At 37.6% G+C, this 24785-nt stretch overlaps 1 protein-coding gene across 1 annotated transcript; it reads left to right on the plus strand.

Annotated features, from left to right (window-relative positions):
* The first annotated feature begins 6761 nt into the window (after positions 1–6761).
* Positions 6762–16026, plus strand: LOC108493351 (vitamin D 25-hydroxylase). Its single transcript, XM_017806651.1, has 5 exons — positions 6762–7010; positions 9412–9553; positions 9844–10476; positions 13177–13506; positions 14105–16026. Exons 1-5 carry the CDS (start codon positions 6762–6764, stop codon positions 14278–14280), a joined length of 1530 nt encoding a protein of 509 aa, XP_017662140.1. The 3' UTR covers positions 14281–16026.
* The last annotated feature ends 8759 nt before the right edge of the window (positions 16027–24785 follow it).

A 24785-nucleotide genomic window follows, 5' to 3' on the forward strand; every position in this document is an offset into this window, starting at 1 on the left:
GATTTTTACAGAATAATGGTCTGCTGTTGCTTGATAAATCCAAAACTAGAAGTTAAGTATTCATGGAAAAACTAGCAGAGAGGGGTATTTTGCAGTATTGCACTAGGAAAGTAAGACATTTACTGAGGCAATCTGTTCCGAAGAACTTGTTCTGCTTTCTTCAGTGCCTGATAATATATCAGGTAAAATAATCAATGGGTATAAGTTAAAACAGATGAAATGAAGAGCTACAGAATTACTAGATTTTTTTTATTATTTTAAGAAATCAGATTATCTAATGCAACCCACAGCTCCAAGTAAAAGGAATTTCTTTTTCAAATAAATTTGTTTAAATTTGTGGAGAATAAGAAAAACCTGGGTTATTTTAAAGTGACTTTCTCTACACTAGATGCAACTTCTTACAATATTATACTCTTTGATATAATTCAACCAATGCATTTGAAAGTGTGGCCATTTCATCTACTGTAAATATTGCCATTATGTCAACAAGCCACAGACACTGCAGTGAAGTTCTTAAATGTTACCAGCTGACATGCTGTTAAAAAAAATTAACACATTTATCTATTCTGTTGCAATTTTTGTTCAATCATAAAATACAATTCTTAAAGAAAGACAAGACTGTGAGCTGCAGAGATGAGATAAAACGTCCATTCCCAATAATGGTTCATAGCAGAGAAAAGCAGACTTTACAGAAAGGAGAGGGTAGACTCTGGTGATGCCACAATCTACAGACCCAGTAAGTTCTTCACAAGGGAGATGAGCATGATTCATGATTCAGGTTTCTGCTCTAAGTTTGTGCTTCATATCACCTAATTAAGCTTTTGTAGATAGGGATAATTCATGATAAAGCCATCTTTAAAAATCACATGGTCTTTCTTTACAAAGAGAAGCCAGGGAGTTATTTATCTGACTTTCTGGTGGATGCCTGGTCTTTCTAATTCAGGATTCTGTCTCCATGAACCGTCAGCAAACATTGCCACCTAAGAAGACTCTATAAGCCCCATGGGGCAAAGTGAGCCCTGCTGAGCTACCATTCTAACACTTCATTGCAACCTGTTCTGCAGAAAATTAAATAAGCTAAGCCAGAGTTAACAACGTTATGCTGCTGTAAAAGCAAGCTGTATATTAGAAGGAATATCTTTTTTAAGGCTCATGAGGTAATCCTTACACTCTTCTTGTTGCTGATAAGATCTAGATCTGCTAGTGTACTCCAATTGGGACAGCATGCCATACCTCAAAAGTCTTGGGCAATTCGGAGAAAGTCCAGAAAAATGCCAGTAAAAATTATCAGAAATCCCATAACATGATTTAGGGAAACAAACTAAAAGATTGGGGAAACGGTTAACAGAAGGAAAGACTACAGAGAAATGTAATAACAAAAATATAAATACTTGCCATGAAGCAATAACAATCTACAATCTGGTACTCTATTTTATATATATATATATAGTCTTAAAAGGCAAAAAAGAAGATACCACACATTAAAAGTACTTTCTACCACTGAGAATAATGGCATGCAAGAATAGGCTGCATTGTAGTTATGACATGTCTTTCAGTGGAGGGTTTTATGGCATGTTACTCTAACATCTGTCAGGAATGACACATATAGGTGAGATGCTCTGGGGAAGGAACATAATCGGCAACATGTGCTCTCTTCATATCTTTCACCTCCAAATTCTGTGATACTGTAATTTTAATAACTAGAGACTGGCTTAAATTCTGAAACATAACACTACTGATCATCCAAACTTTTGTATGCAATTGCTTTTGCAAAGCTTGCATCCCTAATTGTTTAAATTCTTTGCTTAATCCTGCTCTCATAATCTCTGAAAAGCCATATTCAGATTTAGCATAAGCTAACATCAAGCTTATCCACACAAATAATATTTTACCTATCCATCTTGTAGTTTGGTTTGAATTGGCCCAAAAATGAAATATTCTTTTTTATAAAAGTACTTTCCTGAGAACTTGAACACTGATATAAAACCCAACACTAAAGTGTTTCCATTTTAATGGACATTAAATCTGAATTTGGGCTGCTTCAGTGCCTACTTTTGAGAACGTGGAACTGCTGTTGAGCTAATTACTGAAAAATCTATTAATCACTCTGGAAAAAAATTTTCCTCCAAAATGCCTTAGAAAAGCTTCTAGACTGATTTATGAAAGACATTTTAAACAGAAGATCACCGTGGCATTGGTTTAATCTCATTGAAACATTCCTACCTTGCAAAAAAAAGTTCTCTAGGTTTTGCAGCAATTTCCCTCTATATATTCAAAACCCAGTGTGAAAAAAATTTTTTAAAACCAACTGGGCTACACTGTCCTATGCTGAAGTTTGCTTGGCAAGGCAGAAGGGGCAGACCACAAGGAAGCTGGCTATGACTGCGTCATCTTCTGTCCTGCATTGCCACAGCTCAGTTTTGGAGCAGGTTCACAGAGGCTCCAACCCTCTCTCATGACACCTGGCAAGATGCTCCCACCCTCTGACAACTGGCAAAAGTCATCCATGCTCTGGCCAGACCTAGTTCTGTTCCAGGCTGCACTTCCAGTGGGCTGACAAGGAGAACCCCTAGCAGCTCAACAAACAGAGCCAGGGTCTGACTTGCAGCATTACCAGGGTAGTATCGAGGAACTACAGAGGAAAAGCTCACTCCAAAAATATTTCAAAATCAGCACCTATTTCCACTTCAGTTTTACGCACTCTGCAGGGAAAACAAGAGTTGAACAAACAGCCTCAAAACAGAAACCTAACCTTGTTAAGCAATAGTAGAGTTATAAAACTTTGATTTGATTGCTTGCACAACTACTATACTATCTTGTATATCATCAGAGCATGTCAGCAAAAGTATGGTGAGAAACTGTGTCTTAAATGCTCAAGTTAATCCCTGCTTATTCTTTACAGGATATAAGAAGAGTGGAAGATCTTGTGTCATCATTTCATTCTTTGTCTTGCAGTACTGAGGTCTGATGAAGCCATTGTGTGTGTGTGTATGTAAACATATTTTCCTCAGTCCCTTCCAGAACCACGCAGTTGTCCTGGCATTGTTAGGTACTACAGCTACACATCCTGATATTTCCAGTAGAGCCCTCCATATGAGCAGGAATGAGTGCACTTGTTTCTCACCTGGCTGTTTAATTGACTCTTTAAAAAAGGAACCTGTGCAAGGCCTGTGCCTTCAGCTAAATTTGGGACTTAAAAAGATTTCTCTCAGTGCTGATAAATAGTACGTGAAGGCAAATGTTATTACAACATAATATTTGCTACTCTACTTAAAGCAGAGTTTCTGGGAACCAATAGTTACACGAGACTATCAGGCTTAGCTCAGGAGGTAATTGTAACATATAAGGTGATCATTCAGCATGATGACATGGGTTAAAAAGAGCTTTGTGAGTGTAATAGATAACATCTGCACACGACTCTAAACTCGTCAGTGGGCTTACGAAATTAATTTCTTCCATGAGAAGCATGCCTGTTTTACACGCATTTGTACAGATCTCTTTCTTTTCCCTGCCCCTCCACCCTCAAAAGAAAGGAGTAAAACCTTTACTGTTATGGCTATAGAGAAGTTGTTTTCCTGCATAATATTTTATAAAGATTGTCATGATTTCACTGCACAAGAGACATTACTATAGGAATGGAAACACTTTTACCTGATAAAGGTTTACCTTGTTTCCTAGAATGCAGCAACAATGTCAACATCAAAGAATAAAAAAATCTGAAGACTGTTTCAAACTGTAGCTAAACATAAGTTTGTGAGGTATTTAATGGAACTTGGAAACCACTTAATTTTTCTCCCAAGTGTAATAATCATCAGGATCTTTGTATTGTACTGAAAGAACAGCCACACCTGTCAGTATGTTTCTTCAAAAGTCAAAGCTATATATGTGTAGTCAAAGAATAAGAAGCCAAATAATTGTTTTCTGCTTTTCTTGAGAGGACAGGAACACAATCATTTCCTGTTACTTAATTGTCTCCAACTTCTACTTACAGAATTTCCAATGCAAAGTAATTGTAAAACTTGATGACTACAATGTTTTAGAATTTAATAAAGATACATGCTTTAATGGGTTTCTTTACTCAGCCATCATTTTTATAATTGAAATAAAAAAACCTTTATTCATCCTATGAGTTTGCTTATTTGATCATCCATGATTAAGATGAGTAAAACGTTCCCAAAGAAGCAATTCAGCACAAGCTGCCCACACACTTCTGAAGGAATGAATGAATGAAAGAAAAAAAAAAAAGATCAATCAGAAACTGGCAAGGAATCCTGCCCTTGGACAGCCATTGGAGTCTTGCATCCCTAAACCTGCATTCTTAAGTGATTTCATCTGTCCACAAGGGTTTATTTATCACTTACTTTTGACAACTTTCAGTCATATTTGTCCATGCTGATCCTTTTACCTCCATTTAATCATGTATCCTTTAGAGGTTCTCGGATCTTTAGTCTGGGTTGATTCACCCCCTTTTAGCATTTGGCTTGACCAAAATAGATTTTATTGCTCTGCAGTCACACTCTTCACTTTCTCTTCCTCTGTTACAGTGGATAACATCACCATTTCTTCTCTGTCATCGAGACTCAAAACCATGGTAAAGTCAGTTTTGACTGTTCTCTCCTCTGCTTAATTGTCAAATATTGTTGCCTTTTTTTCCCCACACAAGTCTATTCTTTCCTTTTTAGTCAAATATTTCAACTTTCCTTCTGTATCTTTTCCCCCCCTCTTCTTGGGTCTTTTTTCCTGGTTTCCCCTTCAAAATGCTTGCTGCCAAAACTGTCAATCACCTTTCCTTTCTTTTCTTCTACAGATGCAGTGGTAATCATGATCATCTAAAACACTGGGTATTAGTCACTGAAATAACAGAACATTGAAGATAGGCAGTAAAAATCAACCAAAGCAATAGTACCTCTTTCTGTGTTTTCTCAGATACCTTAAGAACTATTCAAGTGTCATCTTATCGAGGGAGGATGAGGGGACAAAAGTACCAAGCTCTTTTTATCAAAGACGGAAGTTTAGGTACATAATGGTTTACATCCTTCTAACTGAGACTGCAATAACAACCATATGCATGTACACCACACCATTCACCATATAAACTGCACAATGTACGTGCCATATTAATGTTTCTACGCTCACTATAATCAACTGCAATTTCATCTTGTAAGTTAATTCTGTATAATTGTCTGTACGTTGTGAATTATTCTTTCTCACCTGAAAGTCAGAGTTTCTTTCTCTGTTGACCCATGGAAACTGGCACAGACCCTGGTGCAACCAACCAGCCCAACCAGCCTTCAGGGCATGACGACACACAGGCATCAAATCCAGCTGAGAAAAACCAGGACAGCATCATTGCACTTGCCTTCATTAAAAGTTACTGTAACATGGGACATCTGTCCGTCCTTTTCAACCTGTCCAACCTGGGCTAATGCGAACAATTCCATTCTCTGAATCCTCTTCTCTTTCTACACTCCATAGCTCCATGATGTATCCAGCAAGCACCCAGATGGCCACTTTGATTGCCATGAAGCCTGATAGATCCCTTGCAGATGGTTTTCCAGCCAAAGAGCTATACTTTGTCACTTTCCAGCTTCCATCCCTATTCCCCTGTTGTACACACAGCTCTTACCTCCTCTCTGTACTCCCAAAGAAACGTTCTTTGCTGCGTTTGAGTTGTTGGCCACCTGCCTTCTGTGCAACATTTGCTTTTGTTCCATGTGCTCTCAGGTCAGTACCACCATGTTTGAAGCAGAATGTCCTATCACAGAAACTTACTGAGAGTTAGTTAGGCATTTGATGCTTAGATCATAAAGTATGTAACCACAGCCAGGTTCCATAACTGATAAATTCTTTGTCAGTTTAGATCTTATGAACGTTCTTAAGAATCTATGTAGAGATACTAAGCTGAATTCAACAAAAATGACATCTCAAGTTGGAAAAATGTGACATAGAAATTTTAACAGACCAGGAATGCTTCTGTTATGCCTAAAATTGCTTGTAAAACAGTAGTAACGGACTAGCAAAACCAGTGCAAGTGGAAACAAATCTGGGTTTGTTTATGAAGTGTTTTAGCAGGAATGTCACATGGCACAGCAGAATTGCCTTCTGAATCTCCATCTCTTCTGCAACTCGCGCCCTTTTGCTGAGGGATCATCCCACTGAATAACAATAACCCTTACACGTTAAGTAAAGTATATGATCTCCTTGCGGCTCGGTCACACACTGGGGACATTCTCCTCCGTGCTGAGCTGCCTGTGAGCACAGGCACACCAGGCCCTTTTCCGCTGCAGCTCTCCCGCACCGCTGGCGGCTGGGCCAGTGACCCGCGGACAGGCTGCACAGCACAGGGAACCACAGGCACGACATATGGAGTTGCCACCCACCCACCTACTATAGGAAATCCGCAAGGTAAAGATCTGCCAGTGGGAATTACAGAGGGATTTATTGGCTCAAGGCTCCGCAGACCCGAAGGGGCTCTGGGAAAAGACTTCTCAAAACCGGGGATTTTAGGTTCCACAGAGTCTTTAACGAGGAGCGAAGAATTGCCGGCTACTTTTCTCGGTTGCCAAAGGGTCAGCGTGTAGAGCGCACAGTCAGCCAGCGCTGGGTTTATTATTATTCCAGGAAAAAAAAAAAAAAAAAAAAGGAAAAGGGGGAGTTACCAAAAAAAAAAAGGCAGAACCCGCCTGACGTGGCGGGCGGAGCCCCCGCGGGCCAATGCGCGGGGCCGGGGGCGGTGCAGGAGGAAGCGGCGGCTCGGGCCGATGCGGGCGGCGGCGGCGGACCCGGGGCACCGCCCGGGCTCAGCAGCGGGCGGCGGCTCCTGGCTCCTGCCGCTGGCGGCGGCGCTGGCGCTGCTGCTCACGCTGGTGGTGCGGCAGCTGCTGAAGCAGCGGCGGCCGCCCGGCTTCCCGCCCGGCCCCGCGGGGCTGCCGCTCCTCGGCAACATCCCCGCGCTGGGCGCGGAGCAGCCGCACGTCTACATGCGGCGGCAGAGCCAGATCCACGGGCAGGTACCGCCGCTCCCGCCGCCTCCTCCTCGGGGCCCCCGGAGCGGGAGAGGGGCGGGATGGGGCGGGGCGGGCTTCGCTGCAGGCGGCGGAACCCGGGGAGGAGCAGCCGGGAGGGACGTGCCCCGGAGCTGTCCCGGAGCGGCCCCGAGCGACTCTCGGTGTGGTGTCCCCGGGGCGGGGGCAGCGGCGCGGGGGGCGGAGCGCCCCGCCGGGGAACGGGAGCCGGGAACGGGATCGGGACCCGTCCCGTAGGAACCGGGACAGGCCCGCGGCAAACGGGAAGGATTTCCACCTATCTCTCCTGCCGCAGCTCCCTCCTTAGGCTCCTGCTCTTAGTTCTTTTTTTTGGGGGGGAGTGTAATGCTTAAACTGGTGTCCTGTAAATGGCAATAACTCCCTTGTTTCATATCCACAAGTCCTGGGCTTGAAATTAACAAAATTACAACACTGAAAGAGCAGGCACTGGGATAAGGCAACATTTTCACTGAAAACATCTTCCTTCAAAGTACCTCCAGTGTACTTTCAATGTACCTTCAGTGATGTATTTGGGATACTTACAGTCCCTTAGTGTTACTATGTAAGAGTGGATTTATTTTCTTTTTGTACTTTCTTACAGATCAGGTTTTTCTTTTCATCAGCAGTGTATTCTTACAAGCATCATAAAATTTAACTCCAAACTAGATCTAAAGGGGAAAAGCAGGCATGTGTTTTGGCAGTAGGAAAAAAAAGTAAATGTGTTTCAAGCAAAATACTAGGACAAGCAGAATGGAAATGGGAAGAAAAACGTGCCATCAAATAAAGTAAGCTTTCTACTTGCCTGGAATGCTGTATGTAGTTCTAGTTGCTGTCAGAAAAGATCCTGAAGAATTTTGAGGAACTTGAAAACGGCCTATTTGGGGTGCTCTGGAAAAATACAATAAGAGAATTTTTTTTTTAAGTTATGTATGACATAGGAATAAAGATAAATAAGCTAGATCAAAGTACACAAAACTCACAAATGGTATACAGAAATCTCTTGGGAATGTGTTCTTGACACACAGAAAAGAAGAGCCATTATAACAGTGAAAATGTCAAGGTTGCTAAAATAAAATAGTCACAGACTCTAGAATCATTTAGGTTGAAAAAGACCCTTGAGATCATTGAGTCCAACCATTAACCTCACATGAAGTCCACCACTAAACTGTGACCCCAAATGCTGCATCTACACAGCTTTTAAATACCTCTAGGGATTGTGACTCCACCACTTTCCTGAGCAGCCTGTTCCAGTCAGTGCCTGACAACCCTTTTGGTGACAACCCAGTTGTCGCAGAATGTGTATTTAGACTAATATAATTTCTTATTGTGGAGGTCAACAGCTTTGAGATGAAGAAAAACACAGAGATTTATATAGGTAAAAATACAGATTTATAACGCTAAGGAAAGTATGGAAAGGGACATAAGATTTCAATCTTGAGTTTAGCGTCGGTTACAGTTTTTAAAACTTAGGTTAAGATTTTTATTTTGTTTATCCTGCAGAAGTTTATACCTTCTGCAGGCTGTATTGCATCTTTTTCCAAAGCATCTAATGATAACCACTTGTGGAAACAGGAGATGGGCCCAGCTGGGCTGTGCTGTCAGTTGTTGGCTCTCCTGATGGCTCTCACTGCTGGTTCTTTGGGAGCCTGTGCAAAGTAAGCTGGTGTCCGGGTTCAGACGCAGAAAGGACTGAGAGCAGCCTGGTTGTTCTCTCAACTGACACCACTTCAGTGTCTGCCATTCTTAAGTGACATGTTGGGAGTCTGCGATAGGAATTTCGGCCATACTGCCCTTAACCAAATTAAGCTGTTGGAATTTACCTTGACTCAGGCAGGGAAGAGAAGCAGATACAGTAATAGAGCTTTTCTCCCTCTTGTGGAAATGGTCTCAGCAAATTAAGAAAGTAGACAATACATGTACTTTAGTGCTTACTAAAAAATTTTATATATAAAGTATATAACATAATATTATTAGATAAATATATACTTCTACTAATACCTACTTATATCTACTAATGCTAGGAGAAAGAACATTTTTTTTCTGAAAAATATGCATTTTTGTACCAAATTCACATTTTTTTGATGACTGTGAAAGTATCCCAGTCCCTACTTTGGAGAGCTGGTTGCTGTGGGTGCACAGCAAAGCACAGAATGTAATGTGGAGTATTTTGCTTTATCTTTTAACAGAGCAAGTTATCTCACAACAGACTCTACTGTAGTGCCACAACTGTACCACCTCTGGTTACCTGTATGCCCTACTGAAAGTTATTCAAGTATTTTGCATTGTTTAGTGTTGTTTCACCTTTTCATTGCTTGTTCTCATTATTTGTTCTTAGGATTTGGTGGTAATAGCATTTTACAATTTTTATTCTTTTTTTCCCCCAAAGATCTTCAGTCTTGACCTCGGAGGTATATCTGCTGTTGTACTGAATGGCTATGATGCAGTGAAAGAATGCCTCGTTCATCAAAGTGAAATCTTTGCCGATAGGCCGTCTCTTCCCTTGTTTAAGAAGCTGACAAACATGGGAGGTGAGTGCTAATGTCTTCTGTATAATAATGTAATTTTTGTCCAATAGATGGACATAATCACATGAAACATTGGCTTTAGCCATTTTCTCTGCTTAGTCTCCTTTCATAAAATATTTGATGCTTCTTAAACAGTTTTACTTGGAAAGGACTGTCAGTCTTGGACTATGTTCCATAGAAAGATGTCTGAAATTTTTTTTGTCTCTCTTTTTGTCTTGTTAAATGATTTTATTATCTTATGGGGGAAAAGAAATTAAGCGTTGCATAAAATACGTGTCAAAATATTTTTTCAGGCTTACTGAACAGTAAATATGGCAGAGGATGGACAGAACATCGCAAATTAGCTGTAAATACCTTTCGAACTTTTGGATATGGTCAAAGGTCCTTTGAACACAAAATTTCAGAAGAATCTGTGTTTTTTCTTGATGCCATTGATACATACAAAGGCAGACCGTTTGATCTTAAGCACTTGATAACAAATGCTGTTTCAAACATTACTAATTTGATTATTTTTGGAGAACGTTTTACTTACGAAGATACTGAATTTCAGCACATGATTGAGATTTTTAGTGAAAACATTGAATTAGCTGCTAGTGCTTCTGTATTTTTATATAATGCTTTTCCTTGGATTGGTATCTTGCCATTTGGGAAACACCAGCAGCTGTTTAGAAATGCAGCTGAAGTTTATGACTTTCTTCATGATCTCATTGAACGTGTCTCTGAAAATAGGAAGCCTCAATCACCTCGACATTTTGTAGATGCATATTTAGATGAGATGGATTGCAATGAAAATGATCCAGAATCTACATATTCAAGAGAAAATTTAATTTTCTCTGTTGGAGAGCTCATCATAGCTGGAACAGAAACCACAACAAATGTTTTAAGATGGGCAGTGTTATTTATGGCTCTTTATCCAAACATTCAAGGTAAGAAATTTGATATTTTGAGGAACTGATACCCTTTCTTATTGCAAATTTAATATGCCTTTTCAAAGTCGTGCAGTGATCCATAGTCATTGCCAAAAAGAAGGTTTGTGTATATTATTCTATTGTATCATTTACCAAACATACTATGGACAGAGGTGAAAAGTTTGTTTTATATGCAGATGAAGAGGATATCAAAAGTCAAGTGTCATGACAAAATTTTAACATATTATTTTGTGAATACATTTTTATGAAGCTTTAATATTTTTAAGTATTTTCAATATATTTAAATTTAGTGTTGTGATGCATGGTCTGTTGTTGGCAGATATACTAACCTGTGCTGTTAATAAATAATAAGAAAATGCAATTAAATATGAAAGTAATAAACTAAATTAAAAATATACAAACATCAGCAAAAATGTAAATCAGGTTGTAGTTAGTTTAGGTACTATTTCTTTTTATCTTAAGTGCCTCAGTTCACAATAAATTTACACGTTATAGACATTCATATTCATACTTCTGAAAGAACAGAAATGGCATTTGAAAACAAAGAAGATGTGTTACATTCACTCTGAAGTAAGACAGCAATAGGTGTCTGAATGTCAGCCCAAACATTTTGTGCAGAAGTTTGGATTTTAGAAGTGAACAGTCATGTCTCTAATTTCACTGCCTCCACTTCACTTTTCCTGTCAAAACCTTAGCAGTGCTTGGTTCAATTAGGGACTTCCAGTATTTGGAGGAAGAGCAGCCAAGATAACTTGGACAGTTACTGCTGATACTTTGACCAAAAATCATTGCTCTAACATCAATTTCATCATCATTTCAGAGTGGGGACAATAGCACTACCTGTAGCTATAAGGCTTTTGAGCTCTCAAGTTCTGCATAGGAATCAGGTATCTTTATGTATGAAAAATTAGACTTTGTTCTTATGGTAGTATGTGCTTGACTCTATACATTCTGATTTTCTCAGCTAGAATAATTTTTAATTTAATTCTGGGGGCATAAAATGCCCAATTCTAAAATTGGAGATCAAATTTTATATTTACTTTTAAAGTAAATACAGCTTTACTTGGAAAAAAAGAAAGTGAAAATATGATGGTATTATGTGTTAAGGCCTGGCATGCTATAAACAGTACAAATCATTCAGCCTAAATAAAGAAGTTGATGCCAAAGCTCTGTTGTTGCTACTGTTATCATTATTTTAAGTCCCATATTCACTTAGCTGGTTAAAATATCTGGCTAAGCAAGTAGAACCAAAGTTTATTCAAATATCTCCAGAGAGCCATAACCTCTTACATATTTTCTTACTTTCATTTATTCAGCTATTTAAGTTAGTTGATGAATTAACTGAATGAACTGATTAAAGATTTTTAAAAATGGGAAAGCTTTCTTCTAGCCTAGGTAAAAACAAGATTTAATGGGATTTGAGATACTAATTTTAAAGAATTTGAGGGACATGCTTAAGAGAAATATGTAGCTTCAGCTCAATCAGTTCAGCCAAAATTTTTTTTGTGGAAGCTTAAAACTAAGATTGCCATTTATAACCAGTCAGCACATTCCAGATGTTATAAATGAGTTTTTTAAAAAAGAAATATTGCTTTTCATATGTCTGAGTTCCACCAATTAATTTATATGCTTTACACAGTATAATAGGAAAATCTACAAAAAATAAAAACATTTAGTAAAATTAAAAAAAAAAATCTGATTTTATAGGTACTTACATGATCCATGTTTTAGTTAAATCTGTATTAAGGGTAATAATTAGGAAATAGGATATGTTTATGCTTTATATTACATGAAAAGCCCAAATGCAAAAAGGTCCATTTAAATCAAAGCTTCTAACCAGTCTCTCCTGGCTCACAAACAACATTCATATCTTAAAACAAGAACATCCTTATTTCTTCTCAATTAGCATCTGACCAAGATACTGTTTCTCAGTATCAAGAAAACTTTGTAGTTTTGTGTCTGCTATGCACTGACCGATTTTGTAGAGATTCACTCACCTAAAATAATCTGATCTCAGATCTTGCAATACAATGAGTTTCTGAATTTGGATTTAAAAACAGTTCATCTGGATAAAAATAAAAATTACTGTTATTTTTCATTTCTTTAGAATTTCTTTGTCCAACTATTACAATATGCACTGACACACCACTACATCACAAGTGTGCTTTCACTAAGCTGCTTTTCATCTCTAGTTGAATTTGTTCCTTTTCAGTTAAATTCTGGCTCCTGTACCCGTTAATTCTCACTGTGTTTTTTCAGATATTTTAGGTTCTAGAGTGAATGATTTTACACTCTGACAATTCTAAAGAATCATAGCAGAGTTAAAGAAGGGGAAGTTCAAGTGGCTGTGTTCACTCAAGTATTTAATGTACTTTATCTTTTACATCCTTTTGCTTGTTTCTTTAGTTTTGAAGAGCTCCAGAAATAAAAATATACACAAGAAAAGAAAACTATATTAAAACACGATTTTACTGAGAATAATTACATTCTAAATGAAGAGTAGTGGTATATATGCTAGGAATAATTGCTACTAGCTGGACAAGAAATAGAGTCTAAATTTAAAAGTTTGTAAGCTACTATATTTTGTATAAGATACTTCATGTTTCGGTAGTCTTTTAAAAGTATATATTTTAGTTTAAATTAAAATGTAAAGGCTATTGCACAATAAACATCAGCTTTTATTGCTGTTCCTAACAGGCCAAGTTCAAAAAGAGGTCGACCTAGTCATTGGCCCAAACAAAATGCCCACCTTCGAAGAGAAATGCAAGATGCCATACACTGAGGCTGTTCTACATGAGGTTCTGAGGTTCTGTAACATAGTTCCACTCGGGATTTTTCATGCAACTTCCAAAGATACTGTTGTGCGTGGTTACTCAATTCCTGAAGGCACCACAGTCATTACAAACCTCTACTCCGTTCACTTTGATGAAAAATACTGGAGCAATCCAGAAGTGTTTTTTCCTGAGAGGTTTTTGGACAGCAGTGGGCAGTTTGTCAAGAAAGATGCATTTATTCCTTTTTCACTAGGTAAGAGTGCTTCCTTCCACTGTTCCTTTTCGTAAATCTAGAAATGTATAACATAGAGGTGATGGCAATAAAGGGACAGAATGATATCCTCTGTTCTGATGAAACAGATTTTAAAGATATTCAATATAATGCAATCTGGAGATCACAAATTTTGGCATAATATCTTTTATATAGGTGAGCTCATTATTATATATAAACTAACAAAAATACACCTTAAAAAGTTATAATAATTGCCAGTTAATAATGACTGGAAGTAGATGTAATTAATAAAATAGTAAGGGGAAAAGGCTGAAATTAACAGTATAATTTTTTAAAGCATCTTCTGTCTAGATTGGTATTTCAAGACAAGAAAAAGTAGCTAATAAATATATCTAAATAAATTTGACAATTCGTTTCAGTGGCATTTGTGAGGTGAGAGCAACAAATTCTCTAAAATCTGTTTCTTATTGTAAATTATCACTATCCTTCTTACACAATACTACCAGCAAGTTTGTACAGCTCCTCTTAGAACACAGAAATTATCATTCTTATTCATAGTAAGAGTGAAAATACAACTGCAGACATTTAAAGTGTTTTTAAAACCTTCTTTTCAATCCAGGAAGAAGACATTGTCTTGGAGAACAGCTAGCTCGGATGGAAATGTTCCTGTTTTTTACTTCATTACTACAACGATTTCACCTGCATTTCCCTCATGGCGTCATTCCAGACCTCAAACCAAGATTAGGAATGACATTACAACCACAGCCTTACCTCATCTGCGCGGAGAGACGGTGAAGAGAAGGGTCAGGATTGTCAGGTGGAGCACAATGCTCCAAGCTGCAGCTCAAGATCCACTTTGCCTTATATTTCGAAACATGTTCATGCCAGAAAGCCAACTTAAAGGACTTGCAGATAAATTCTGGCTGTTTATGCACAAATAAATAATTTCTTTTTATTTGGTTTTGACAGAAAAAAGTGTGGAACACATCCTGTGTAAAACTGATGTTTTCACTACACGGGTCTATTTTAAATCTTAACTTCTGGTATGGTTTTTATATATTTAATTACTTAGCAAATCATTTTACTTTGAGAGGATATTTTTATAAGCATGGAGAATATGGTTCAAAATGTTTCTACTTGAATTCATCCATGGAAATCTCATTTACATTATTCCAACTAAGCTGTTCTTTATAATTCTTCTTTAAGTTTTCATAGCTAAAAAGGTTTAAAATACATCTATTTAAATTTCTGTAACCAAGAATAAACTATCTTTTCCAGCCTTGACAGATTGTTTATTAAAGCATTTTAATCCTTCTTTCTCCTTGCTCTATATTCCTGGGTGGTCATAGTTTTCTAGTGAATCAGATAACTGAATTCACTTTCAGGATCTTTTATGACTTCCTTCTGATTTAGCCAAGTACGCAAAGTATTCAATTATTGCCATACTCCTGACAATTACAGGAACTTTATGCCAGTATGTTGCATTTCCAGACACATGTCCTCCATTGCCTTCCCACACGAAGCACTATGTAATGATTAATCTCTGCTTAAATAGTCTGAAAAAAAGCAGTGTTTATGTTACCAGTCACATGTAACTATCCTATGAGTAAAGAAAATAAGCTGCTCATCATTCTGACCAGAGAGTTTTTGGGGAGAGAGGTTGGAATAGGATGGAGAGAAACACCTTAATTGCATTTTAAGCACAAATATTAGGCATAGGAGCTACTCTTGACTTCTGCCAGCTTCTTTTTCTATTCTTGACAGCTACTCCTTTGAGGTTAATGGTAGATAAAAGATTTGTGCCTGCAGACCCTACAGGAGAACCTGATACTCTAAATATGGCGTGTTTGGTCCCTGCCATGTGGGGAGAGAGGACCTCAGAACAAGGTTCAGAACAAAACGTGCTGAGCAAGCAGCTATTTGAGGACAAGGCTGAGTGTTAGACCTCGGGTTTTATACAAATAATGCTTCAACTTGGAGCTGCAGGAAAGTTGAAAGTCAGGAGTTGGTGTTTTTCTGCTGACCTGATGTTTTCAGAAATATTTCCTTTCCTTTGAAACAGCAAAAGAGAAGAATCAGAGCTAATACCAGCTCACTTACATAGTAGCCTATTGACTTCAGATGCAGCAGGTCCAGATTAATTTACTCATCTGAGGGTAGTCACACCCACATGTCCCACAGTGAGCAGCTCATATTCTTATTCCTCATGCTCTGAAGAGGGTGGGCAGCCTACTCCACTTGCTGAATAATTAACTGCCTTTCACAGAGAAGATTTAAGACTCAAAAAAGAGAGGAAGAACGCAAGTCTGATTGCTCTGCACTGGGCACACCATGAAAACCATGAATAAACCACTCCTAAGACACTGGCAAACAGTGGGGCTTAGGAGTCATGACTGAGGCATTCCTGGATACCTGCATAAATTGGGTGCTTGTGAAATGCAAAAGTAAAAATTGTGGAATCTATTGAACTGGGGTGCCTTCAGTATGAAGCAACATCAAAGAGTTCAAGCTACGGTTCTGGACTCATGTTAATTCTTTTTATACCCGACCCTGTGCTCTTAAATCAGACAGCCAGAGTTTTGTCAGTATCTAGTCTTGCCTTCTGGGTTGCAAGAACTCCAGGCAATCCTTTGGTTAAAACATGATTGAAATATTGCCCCTTGAAGTGAGGGGAGGATTAAAAAACATCAAGAACAAGTTCTTTCAGGGGCCTATGCTCAAAATGCAGCTGGACAGTTATAATTCTCTTTTGCTGAGGTATTTTGAGATCTAACTCCTGACTAGTCTTTAATCCATTTAATGAGAACTGTATTGATTATATGTCGTTCTGGTTTCTAAATCAAAATGCCTTTTAAAAGCCTCAGAATATCAATCCAAACTTTTACCATTATCTGCCAACTTATGGTCTCGTTTAAGTAATCAAATACATTCTATAAATTTTTATCAGTTTTAGTTATATCTACACATTTATTCTGTATCAACTTTTTCATTATTTTCTCTCTGACTTAGAATTATCCTAATGATCCAATTTAATAATTTGTAATACTGACATAAGAATAGTATTTTCCAGTCCTCTGGAATTTCTCTATTTTATCAACATTCATTAGTAATGAATATCAGTAGCCAGCCAGATGTTCAGAATTTTCTGGTGAGCTTTCAAAGGCTGAAATATCTAGCATAGATAGCAGCTGGCTGCTATTTAACATTGTTTTGGGATTAAAGGTTGATATATTAACCAGTATGTCTTTTTCTGCTGTAGAATTTAAGGATGAGAAAAAGCATTAAACAGCAGGTTTTTTTTGTCTGGCCTTAAGTGTCCTAACGTTTTGGATTAAAACAATGTGTCCAGATACTGATCAAAAAGATTTCTAGACATTTAAGTTGTGACTCCTCATTTTTTGCATACTAATGTCATTTATTGTGCTCTTTGTTTTACCATTTTCCTATGTTTTATTTCCCTTAGTTTTTATTTTTTGTCTTTTTTTCCTTGTTGTTGTTTTTTTTTTCAGAGTTACCTCTTTGAATTCATGATGGTAGTTTAGAACTGGAAGCAGTCACTGTGTCATGGGTAAAGGGAAATGTGGTGCTCAGGAGCCCTAGAAATCTTAAAAGAGAGCAAAGTGATTGTAATCCAATATGATTTAGGTTATGTGGAACCATGATCTGGCATCAGCCAAGGGATCTTGCTTAAACAGCCCTGGAGATCCACGGCAATGCCATCTTTAGCCTGCAGATGGCTGGACAACAGCTGGTAAATTTTCAGATGTTTTGTTAGGAATAGTTGTCACCTCATGGAGAGAAACAGATTCCATGTAGATTCTCTGTATGTTGAGAGAACAGACATGTCATTCAAAATAATTTTTTACTGGCTGGTCCAAACCTCCAGTTACTCAGTGTGCCAAGGACAAACAAGGCAACTTGGCATGAGGATGCTTAAGGTGAGCTCATATCTTTTCAGATCATGTTCAACAAGGATTCTGGTAGGTAGGATATCAGCACAGCACCTAGCAGTGAAAAAGGTGAGATATTCATTTCATACGCTCATACTGCAATCCATTCATTTCACAGAGTATGTTTTTGACTCCCTGTGGGCCAGATCCAATATCAACAGAAGGAAGGCCTTTTCTTCTGGACTCTGGCCTTTTTGGGCATGTCCAAATATAAATGCATATGTGTATGAGCCAATGACATAGAAAACAGGCATGGGATGAGGGACATCTATATTAAAAGCTGTAATTCTGAAAGAGCTTGGGATTCATGGTGGGTTGTTAGTTAAACATGAACTTTAACTGTTCAGCCAAAAGATCTTTTGTTTATGGAATACTGAATGAGGATAGAATCATAGAATCATTTAGCTTGGAAAATACCTTTAAGATCATTGAGTCCAACCACTGACAGTTGTGGAAGCTGTATAAGTATTTGGTGCTGGCACAAGCATTCCTTGAATACTGAGCCTTGTTCTGTTGTCTATAGCTGAAGGAGGATTAAAAAAAAAATAAATCAGTAGTGTTCCTGTAAAGCCATAAAAATCACTAAGAATATACCTGTGCAATATATTATGGATTATTGCAAGGTACTTCTACTGACTTTTAAATTGACCAAATAGTATGTGATCATACCAGGGCAGCACCAAGTCCAAGCTAATACCCTTCCACTTCAGACTTGGGGACACACTGGCACTGTTATAAAATGTTTGGATCAGTTGGGTGACCGAACATGCTCCAGAATATACACCAGAATATACACAGAAATGTACAGTACAACACACTGGATAGTGACACATTCAAGATATTTCATTTGCTTGGTTTACCAAACACGTGACTGTGACTTGAGTCCAAAAAGTTGATAAATTATCTCTTCAGTAAGTAGACAAGAACATAAATAGAAGTCAAGATGAAATATCTTTGAACTAGGAATGAGGTGAATACTTTGAACACCTTCAAATGCAGAACCAGGTATACAACTAGCAGTGAGGATAGTTAATCCTGGATTGTTACCGAAACTTTAAAATTAGTTATTAGAGCTTTCTTCTGTGCTGTGGTTCTAATTTGCATCTAATTAACGACATGATTTTACAGTAGTCCCTCCTATCTCAATCACCAGCTTATAAAATGTCCTATTCTTTCTGAACTCCAAGCCCCTGCTAACTATTCAAGTGCTAAAGCAGCCTGAGCTCATGTAGCAAGCAGGTCTTTTCTTGATTTAGTGTGTTTTTCTGCTACACAATTAGATTCTGAATCTAATTCCATTTCAGGCTGTCCGAATACTGAAAATAACAACGAATCTGCATTCTTTAGCCTGAATTAAGTCTAAGGGTTTGTGCAAGGAGCAGTAGATGAGGCAGATTATGTTGTCACGAAGATAGCACTTTCACAAGAAAAGTAGCAAGCTCAGAGAGAAACACAATGAAAAATAGTCAAATCACTTCGAAAAAGCAGTGAAAATAAAATGTTGTGATTTTTGCAACAATGCATCAAATGGGAAAACATAAGGATTCACGATAAATGCAGGGTGGTAAGGGGAGGAAATCATACTGGTGAAGACACCAGAACTTAACTTTGATCAAGAGAGATGGAATGATGAATATACAAGATAACAAGCCAAGTACAGGGGACTGTTCAATAAGAGTTGGAAAGGTCAGCTCTCAATATAAATTGCTCTGTGAAGATACAGACATGCATTTTCATACCAGCTACATGGCCAAGGTGGTTTTTTTGTACTGGGCCTCACAATTCAAACCCACTGTCTAATCAAGATCCAATCAAACTACCCATTCTGGAAATATTATGCCTTACTCTGTCCTTTCATAACAATATAAATTGAGGATCAGCAGATTCTCCCATTTCTAGATTATCCCTTTAGGTATTTTTTGAAGGCTGTCAACTACCTCGATGACATTAGAATTAGACAGAACCCATACCCGGAGTGGTCATTCCTTCGGAAGACTGCCAGACTTCAGGAGATATTACGTTTGTTACATTCTTCTGAATAAGTAACATTCCAAATAGATTAAACTCATTAAAATAATGGAGCATATCAGGAATATGCAATCTAATCCAATAGCTTACTGTTACTGCAGCAGATGGCTGCTTGCCTAAAATTTTACATGTGATATAGACCGGCCTATAGCAATTTACCAGAAAACAGAATAAATTTACTATTTATTCTGCTGCTTTGTTTAAATGCTGACTTCCTTTTCTACGCTCATTCTAAAAAACTTAAAAGAAATCTTTTATGGTTTATCAGAGGCATGAAAAAATATTACACATTAAAAAGATGAATTTTTATGTTAAAGTTCATTTGTTTGGATTCTTAACTACATTAGGCCCACCCTTACCATCTAGACAACAGGAACCACACTGTATGCCCCATGGAGACTTATACCTTCACCAAAACAAGACCTCATTGTTCAGGTCCTTCACTAATAAAGGTAATCCAGGTAGGATTTCATAACAATAAGGAATGAAAGGTACGTAACAGAATCACTGTGGATGAAACATTTTAAGGAATTCCAGTTATTCTCAGGTAATTAAGTTTCCTTTCTCCACACGCATCGCTGTTTAAAAAGTCCAAATGCCATTTTCTGTTCTCTTCAACTTGTACAATAAGCCCACTTAAAATAATAATTATGCTGACCATGCACCACAGCAGAATTTTTAAGCCTACTTTTTCCTGGACATAGTACTATAGGTACTATGCCTATGTAGCTTAGGAGGTTAATTTAATTGGGTTTTTTTGGACATATGAAAATTGGTTTTTAAAGCCCCTTCAAGGCATTTTCAGATATTGTTCCATTTTATTTTACATTGTGTAAAGACATACCATTTCTCTCCCAAAGAATGTATGGTCTAAACTGCCACAGTATAGAGGGAAATGCAACATACCAATACTGGATTTACTTAATCGTAAATTGTAGGTATAATCTATAGAATATTCAAGCTCTTTGTGTCATAATGAATGTCATGATTATAAATTTGAAAAGAGACTGTAAGAATAATTCATTGTTGATGGGAATAAAACTTAGTGCTAAACACTAAAAATTATCTAAAAATCCCCAATCACTTAAACTAATTCTTTTTGTAAGTATATGAATTACATCATCTTCAAAAGTGTCCAACACTCCCAATGTCTTAAGTCTGCACTTTCTTAAGATCTAGAAAGGCTCATATGGCTTGACAAATATTTAAAATATGATTAGCTTTAGCAAACTAACTTTAGATAATCATTTTGGCTACTGCATCTCCATTTATTCAGAAGTTAACAACTAGACCGATTCTTAGCTTTGGCCGAGGTTCAAACCTTTTCTGTTTTTTCAAGAGGATTCTAGCTCTCTCCCTCAGCAAATAAAAAGATTGTTTCTGCTGGGAGATGCATTACCAGTTAAATTAATAAATCAGTAAATTAAAAGATTTTAATATTCACTGAAATAGAGGATCAATACATAACAAATAATGTTATTATTTGGCTGTTTTCTATAGCTGTGCACAATTTTGTATTGGTATTTCAGGTGATCCATATCAGATCTCATCTCTAGTCCTAGCATTTAAAAAATAGGTCCAGAAAGGATCTCAGTGAGTTATGCAGTTTACTCATCTGATCCACTAATGTGTTTTTCTAAAAGCTATCTTTCAGACTTCTTTTTTACTTTCAAAGACTTCCTTAATAGTCCAAGACAATCTATTTCAGTGAGTCACAGCCCTCTCGATCCTTAGAAAATTAACCATGTTGAACCTTGCAATATAAAGCTGTTACTTCTTTTCCTAAATACTATTAACACCAAAAGCATTATTCTGATTACTCTTTGAAGCAGTCTTATTAAGTAACCTTAGAGTATCTCACTTGAGTCTCATTTTCTCTAGACAGTGAAAAGTTCTCTTTAATTAATTTTATATTTCTCCTTCTCTTTAGACCATGTCATCAGTCTCCCTGGTCTGTACTGGAATTCTGCAATCTGTCTAATGGACAGATATTTTTCCTGGGGTGTGACATCTAAAACAGTATTTTGGTCATGACTTATTTATGATGAATAGAACAAAATGATTACAAAATCCATTCTCAAAGATAAATAGGAGGGCTTCTTCATTCTCTTCTTTGCCTGAGAGAAAGCTTAGTTAATATGAGTCAGATAAATTGGCAATACCAGAGAGATTAATAAATTCTAGTAGGATGAATGTCATGACAAAAGAAAAAGAGGCAAAACAAGTCCATTTGAATGACTACATATAGGAGCAAGTTTTCACATCTAACTGGCACAGGGGACAAAGTCTACAGTCTGCTCCCCACGTGCAGTAAGTAATGTCAATGTTATCCTCTGGATTTTTGGTGTAATACTTGCATTTTAAGCTGAGCCTTAGTTTTTGTTTTATATGCAATTTAAATGAAAATATTTTGATCTCATTCGAGGTGCAAAGGGTTCTGCTGATCTGGAGAGATGAGTCAGAAGTGACTCATCACCTGTTTTTTGGCAAGATGTTTAGAACATGGACAAATCACAAGGTGAATGGTAGGAATAATTTGAAACACTATGGTCTCTTGCCACTAAAGGCTTAGTTGATTTAATGTTATCTTTGTTTTTCTTCTGAAGCCTCACAGGTAAACCAGAAGGCAGAAGGTTTCTCCTCACTAGAAGATTTTTACTCTCTTTACTTGCGTTTCACAAACAGTAACATTCTGCCAGGTAGCACGGCCTGTGCAGCAGAACCTACCACAGACTCCAGTTGCTATCACCTGTGATCCCTTGAAGCACAGAAATCAAAAGATGACTCACAGCCTGCAGATTCCAAAAAAAAACCTTCCGGTCCAACATTTCTATTCATGTTGTGTCCTTTTTAAAGGGTGTCTGTAGTGTCACACAGAACCAAGTAAGCATTAATCGCTCACATACTTTAAGCATTCATTGTTCAGTATTCTGGGTGTATCAGAGGAGCATTTAAATTCAGACTATTTCTAGACAGATGTTTCAACCTCAGAGTCAAAGGAAAACAGTTTCTTCTTTACTGGAACCACCTTCTACAGCTTAATGCTATTATTCACAAAATGAGCAACTGCTAGTTACTCTGGTTTTCTGTAGGGTTTTAGAATATTGAAGATATCAGAAATGAGACTAACCAAGTCTAAGCCAGAAATGTCTTCGAGAAATGACAGTAACAAATGGACAACAAAATCATTGAGACTCTTAATTTAAGAGTTCTGTATCTATTAGTTGGATTCATAAGGATACAGGGGATGTACACTATGCCAGGAGAGTCACTGCCAACTAGAAACTCAAGTGCAATGGAATGTTTATCCTATAGCAGTTTAGTCCATCAGCTTTCTTTCTTCTTTCTTCTTTCCTCTGAAAGATGTTATTCATTTGCATTTAGCAGAGGGCAAATACACTCACTGCTTATGGCCTTATAAATTAAGACCAGATAGGGAGCAGTTAACAGTTGTGTTCTTTTGACAGTTTTATCTCTGAGAATCTACAGTATATTTTTTATAGCAAGTTAAAAGCTTACTTCAGAAGATATTAAAAGGAAAGTTCTTCATTGCAAAAATGAAAGCAACTCATTACCTCATTTGCCTTAACTTCAACATGAATGAAGCAGCATGTTGTGCAGAACACAATTCTGAAGAAAACTGGAGGAAAAAAAGCAAAATAAATACTGTCTTGATCATACTTTTTGTACCTAATTTAAGCAACTTCCTACATTTATTTTCTCTCATCTAATCTTTATTGGCCGCAGAAAAATCAATTTTCTAAAACTTGCACCACTACTTAAGTTCTGATAATTCTATCATTGTTTCATTTTCATTTAATTTTTAACAATCCAAGTATTCTAACTTGCCAAAGATATCCTGTTTCCATACTATTTTGAATATGAACTGGCTTGAGACAATAAATAGCATCTCTCATCACAATATCTTTTGTATATTTGTGTGTCTATATATCATCCTTACATCCTCTTCTTCTCATGCCCTAAGCAAATTCCATCCTTTTGCTCCAAAACATGCCTCTGAGACTGAGATTCCTAATCTCACACTCACCAGCGTATGAGACACTTCTCAAAAGTATTTTGGACAAATGGGAAAGTTCTGCCATGTGAATGTTAGCCCCACACAGAATCACAGACTGGGTCAGGTTGGAAGGGACCACAGTGGGTCATCTGGTCCAACCTCCTTGCTCAAGCAGGGTCATCCTAGAGCACATGGCACAGGATTGAATCCAGATGAGGATTCAATTCTCCAGCGAGGGAGACTCCAACCTCTCTGAGCAATAACACGCACTGGATTACCTCAAATTCTGTGCCTGCTTTCAGAGGATCCAGAAGCCCAGCCTCGACTACGCCTGCCTAGGAGGAAGCACGAAAGCTAAAAGCGAGCTCTTGAATTCTGCGGACTCCTTTTGCTGATTCACCTGCCGCGGTTGTGGTTAAAACTGAATGCAAGAAGTACAAAGAAACAGTTCTATGTGCAAAGCAAAGCAGGTGTTACACAAACTTGGTTAGTTTGAACTTACCTCAAGTAATGTTACACAATTCCTTTCATTTTGAGCCTTAGACTCACCGTTTAACTTTGTCATGGGGGAAGAACTCATGGGAAGAGGATCCAGGTAATTCATTCTGATGGTTTAGTACCTCCATAATATCCAGAGGTCTCCAGAAACACAAGGAGAATTTTGTCCTTATCGAAAACTTTGTAGTCTAGTTCTGTATGCACTGTATGCATGGGAGCAAGTAATCTGACATACATTGTAAAAGAAAGCAATGGGGAGATGGGAGACTCAACTTAAACCTGAAAATATTATGCATAAAACGTGTATCTGCTGCATCAACATAACTTCAGTGTAGGCTAATTTGGTCCACTTCTTGAACAAAGAAAAAGCAATGTTTCATTAGAAAGTGTTTAAAGTGTGTTATTCAGTGTGTTCTTCGTTACCGTGAATTGAAGTGTGATCACAGATTTAATTTGGTTGCAATTTCTCAGTGGGTTCCTACCAGAATAAGAGTAGGAACTTACACGGAGAGATGTTCTTTTTGACAACAGCTCAGTCAACATTCAAACACCCTTCCATTACCATTTTTGAAAGATTAAGACACCTTCAGTTAAAGTTACATCCACTTCTGCAAACATGCCCTGAACCAACCTTTGCTGACATTGGTACTTTCTTTTCCCCTTCCTCTTAGAGTAATAATTAGTCCCACACTATGCATACATAAATAACAGACATTTTAAGGTGAATTTTGAATACATTCATAATTAAAAATATCTTTGAATCAAGCTTATGTAACTTGAAAATATCTAATTGGAAAAGCACTGAG

This window comes from Lepidothrix coronata, unplaced genomic scaffold (assembly GCF_001604755.1).
Source record: "Lepidothrix coronata isolate B3197 unplaced genomic scaffold, Lepidothrix_coronata-1.0 Scaffold1, whole genome shotgun sequence".
Taxonomy (NCBI): domain Eukaryota; kingdom Metazoa; phylum Chordata; class Aves; order Passeriformes; family Pipridae; genus Lepidothrix; species Lepidothrix coronata.

Bases quoted from the DNA above. Each gene is read 5' to 3' on its own strand.
- LOC108493351 (XM_017806651.1), top strand. From the start codon at position 6,762: ATGCGGGCGGCGGCGGCGGACCCGGGGCACCGCCCGGGCTCAGCAGCG. The intron at 7,011-9,411 runs GTACCGCCGCTC...TTTCCCCCAAAG, and splicing joins AGAGCCAGATCCACGGGCAG to ATCTTCAGTCTTGACCTCGG. The intron at 9,554-9,843 runs GTGAGTGCTAAT...ATATTTTTTCAG, and splicing joins GAAGCTGACAAACATGGGAG to GCTTACTGAACAGTAAATAT.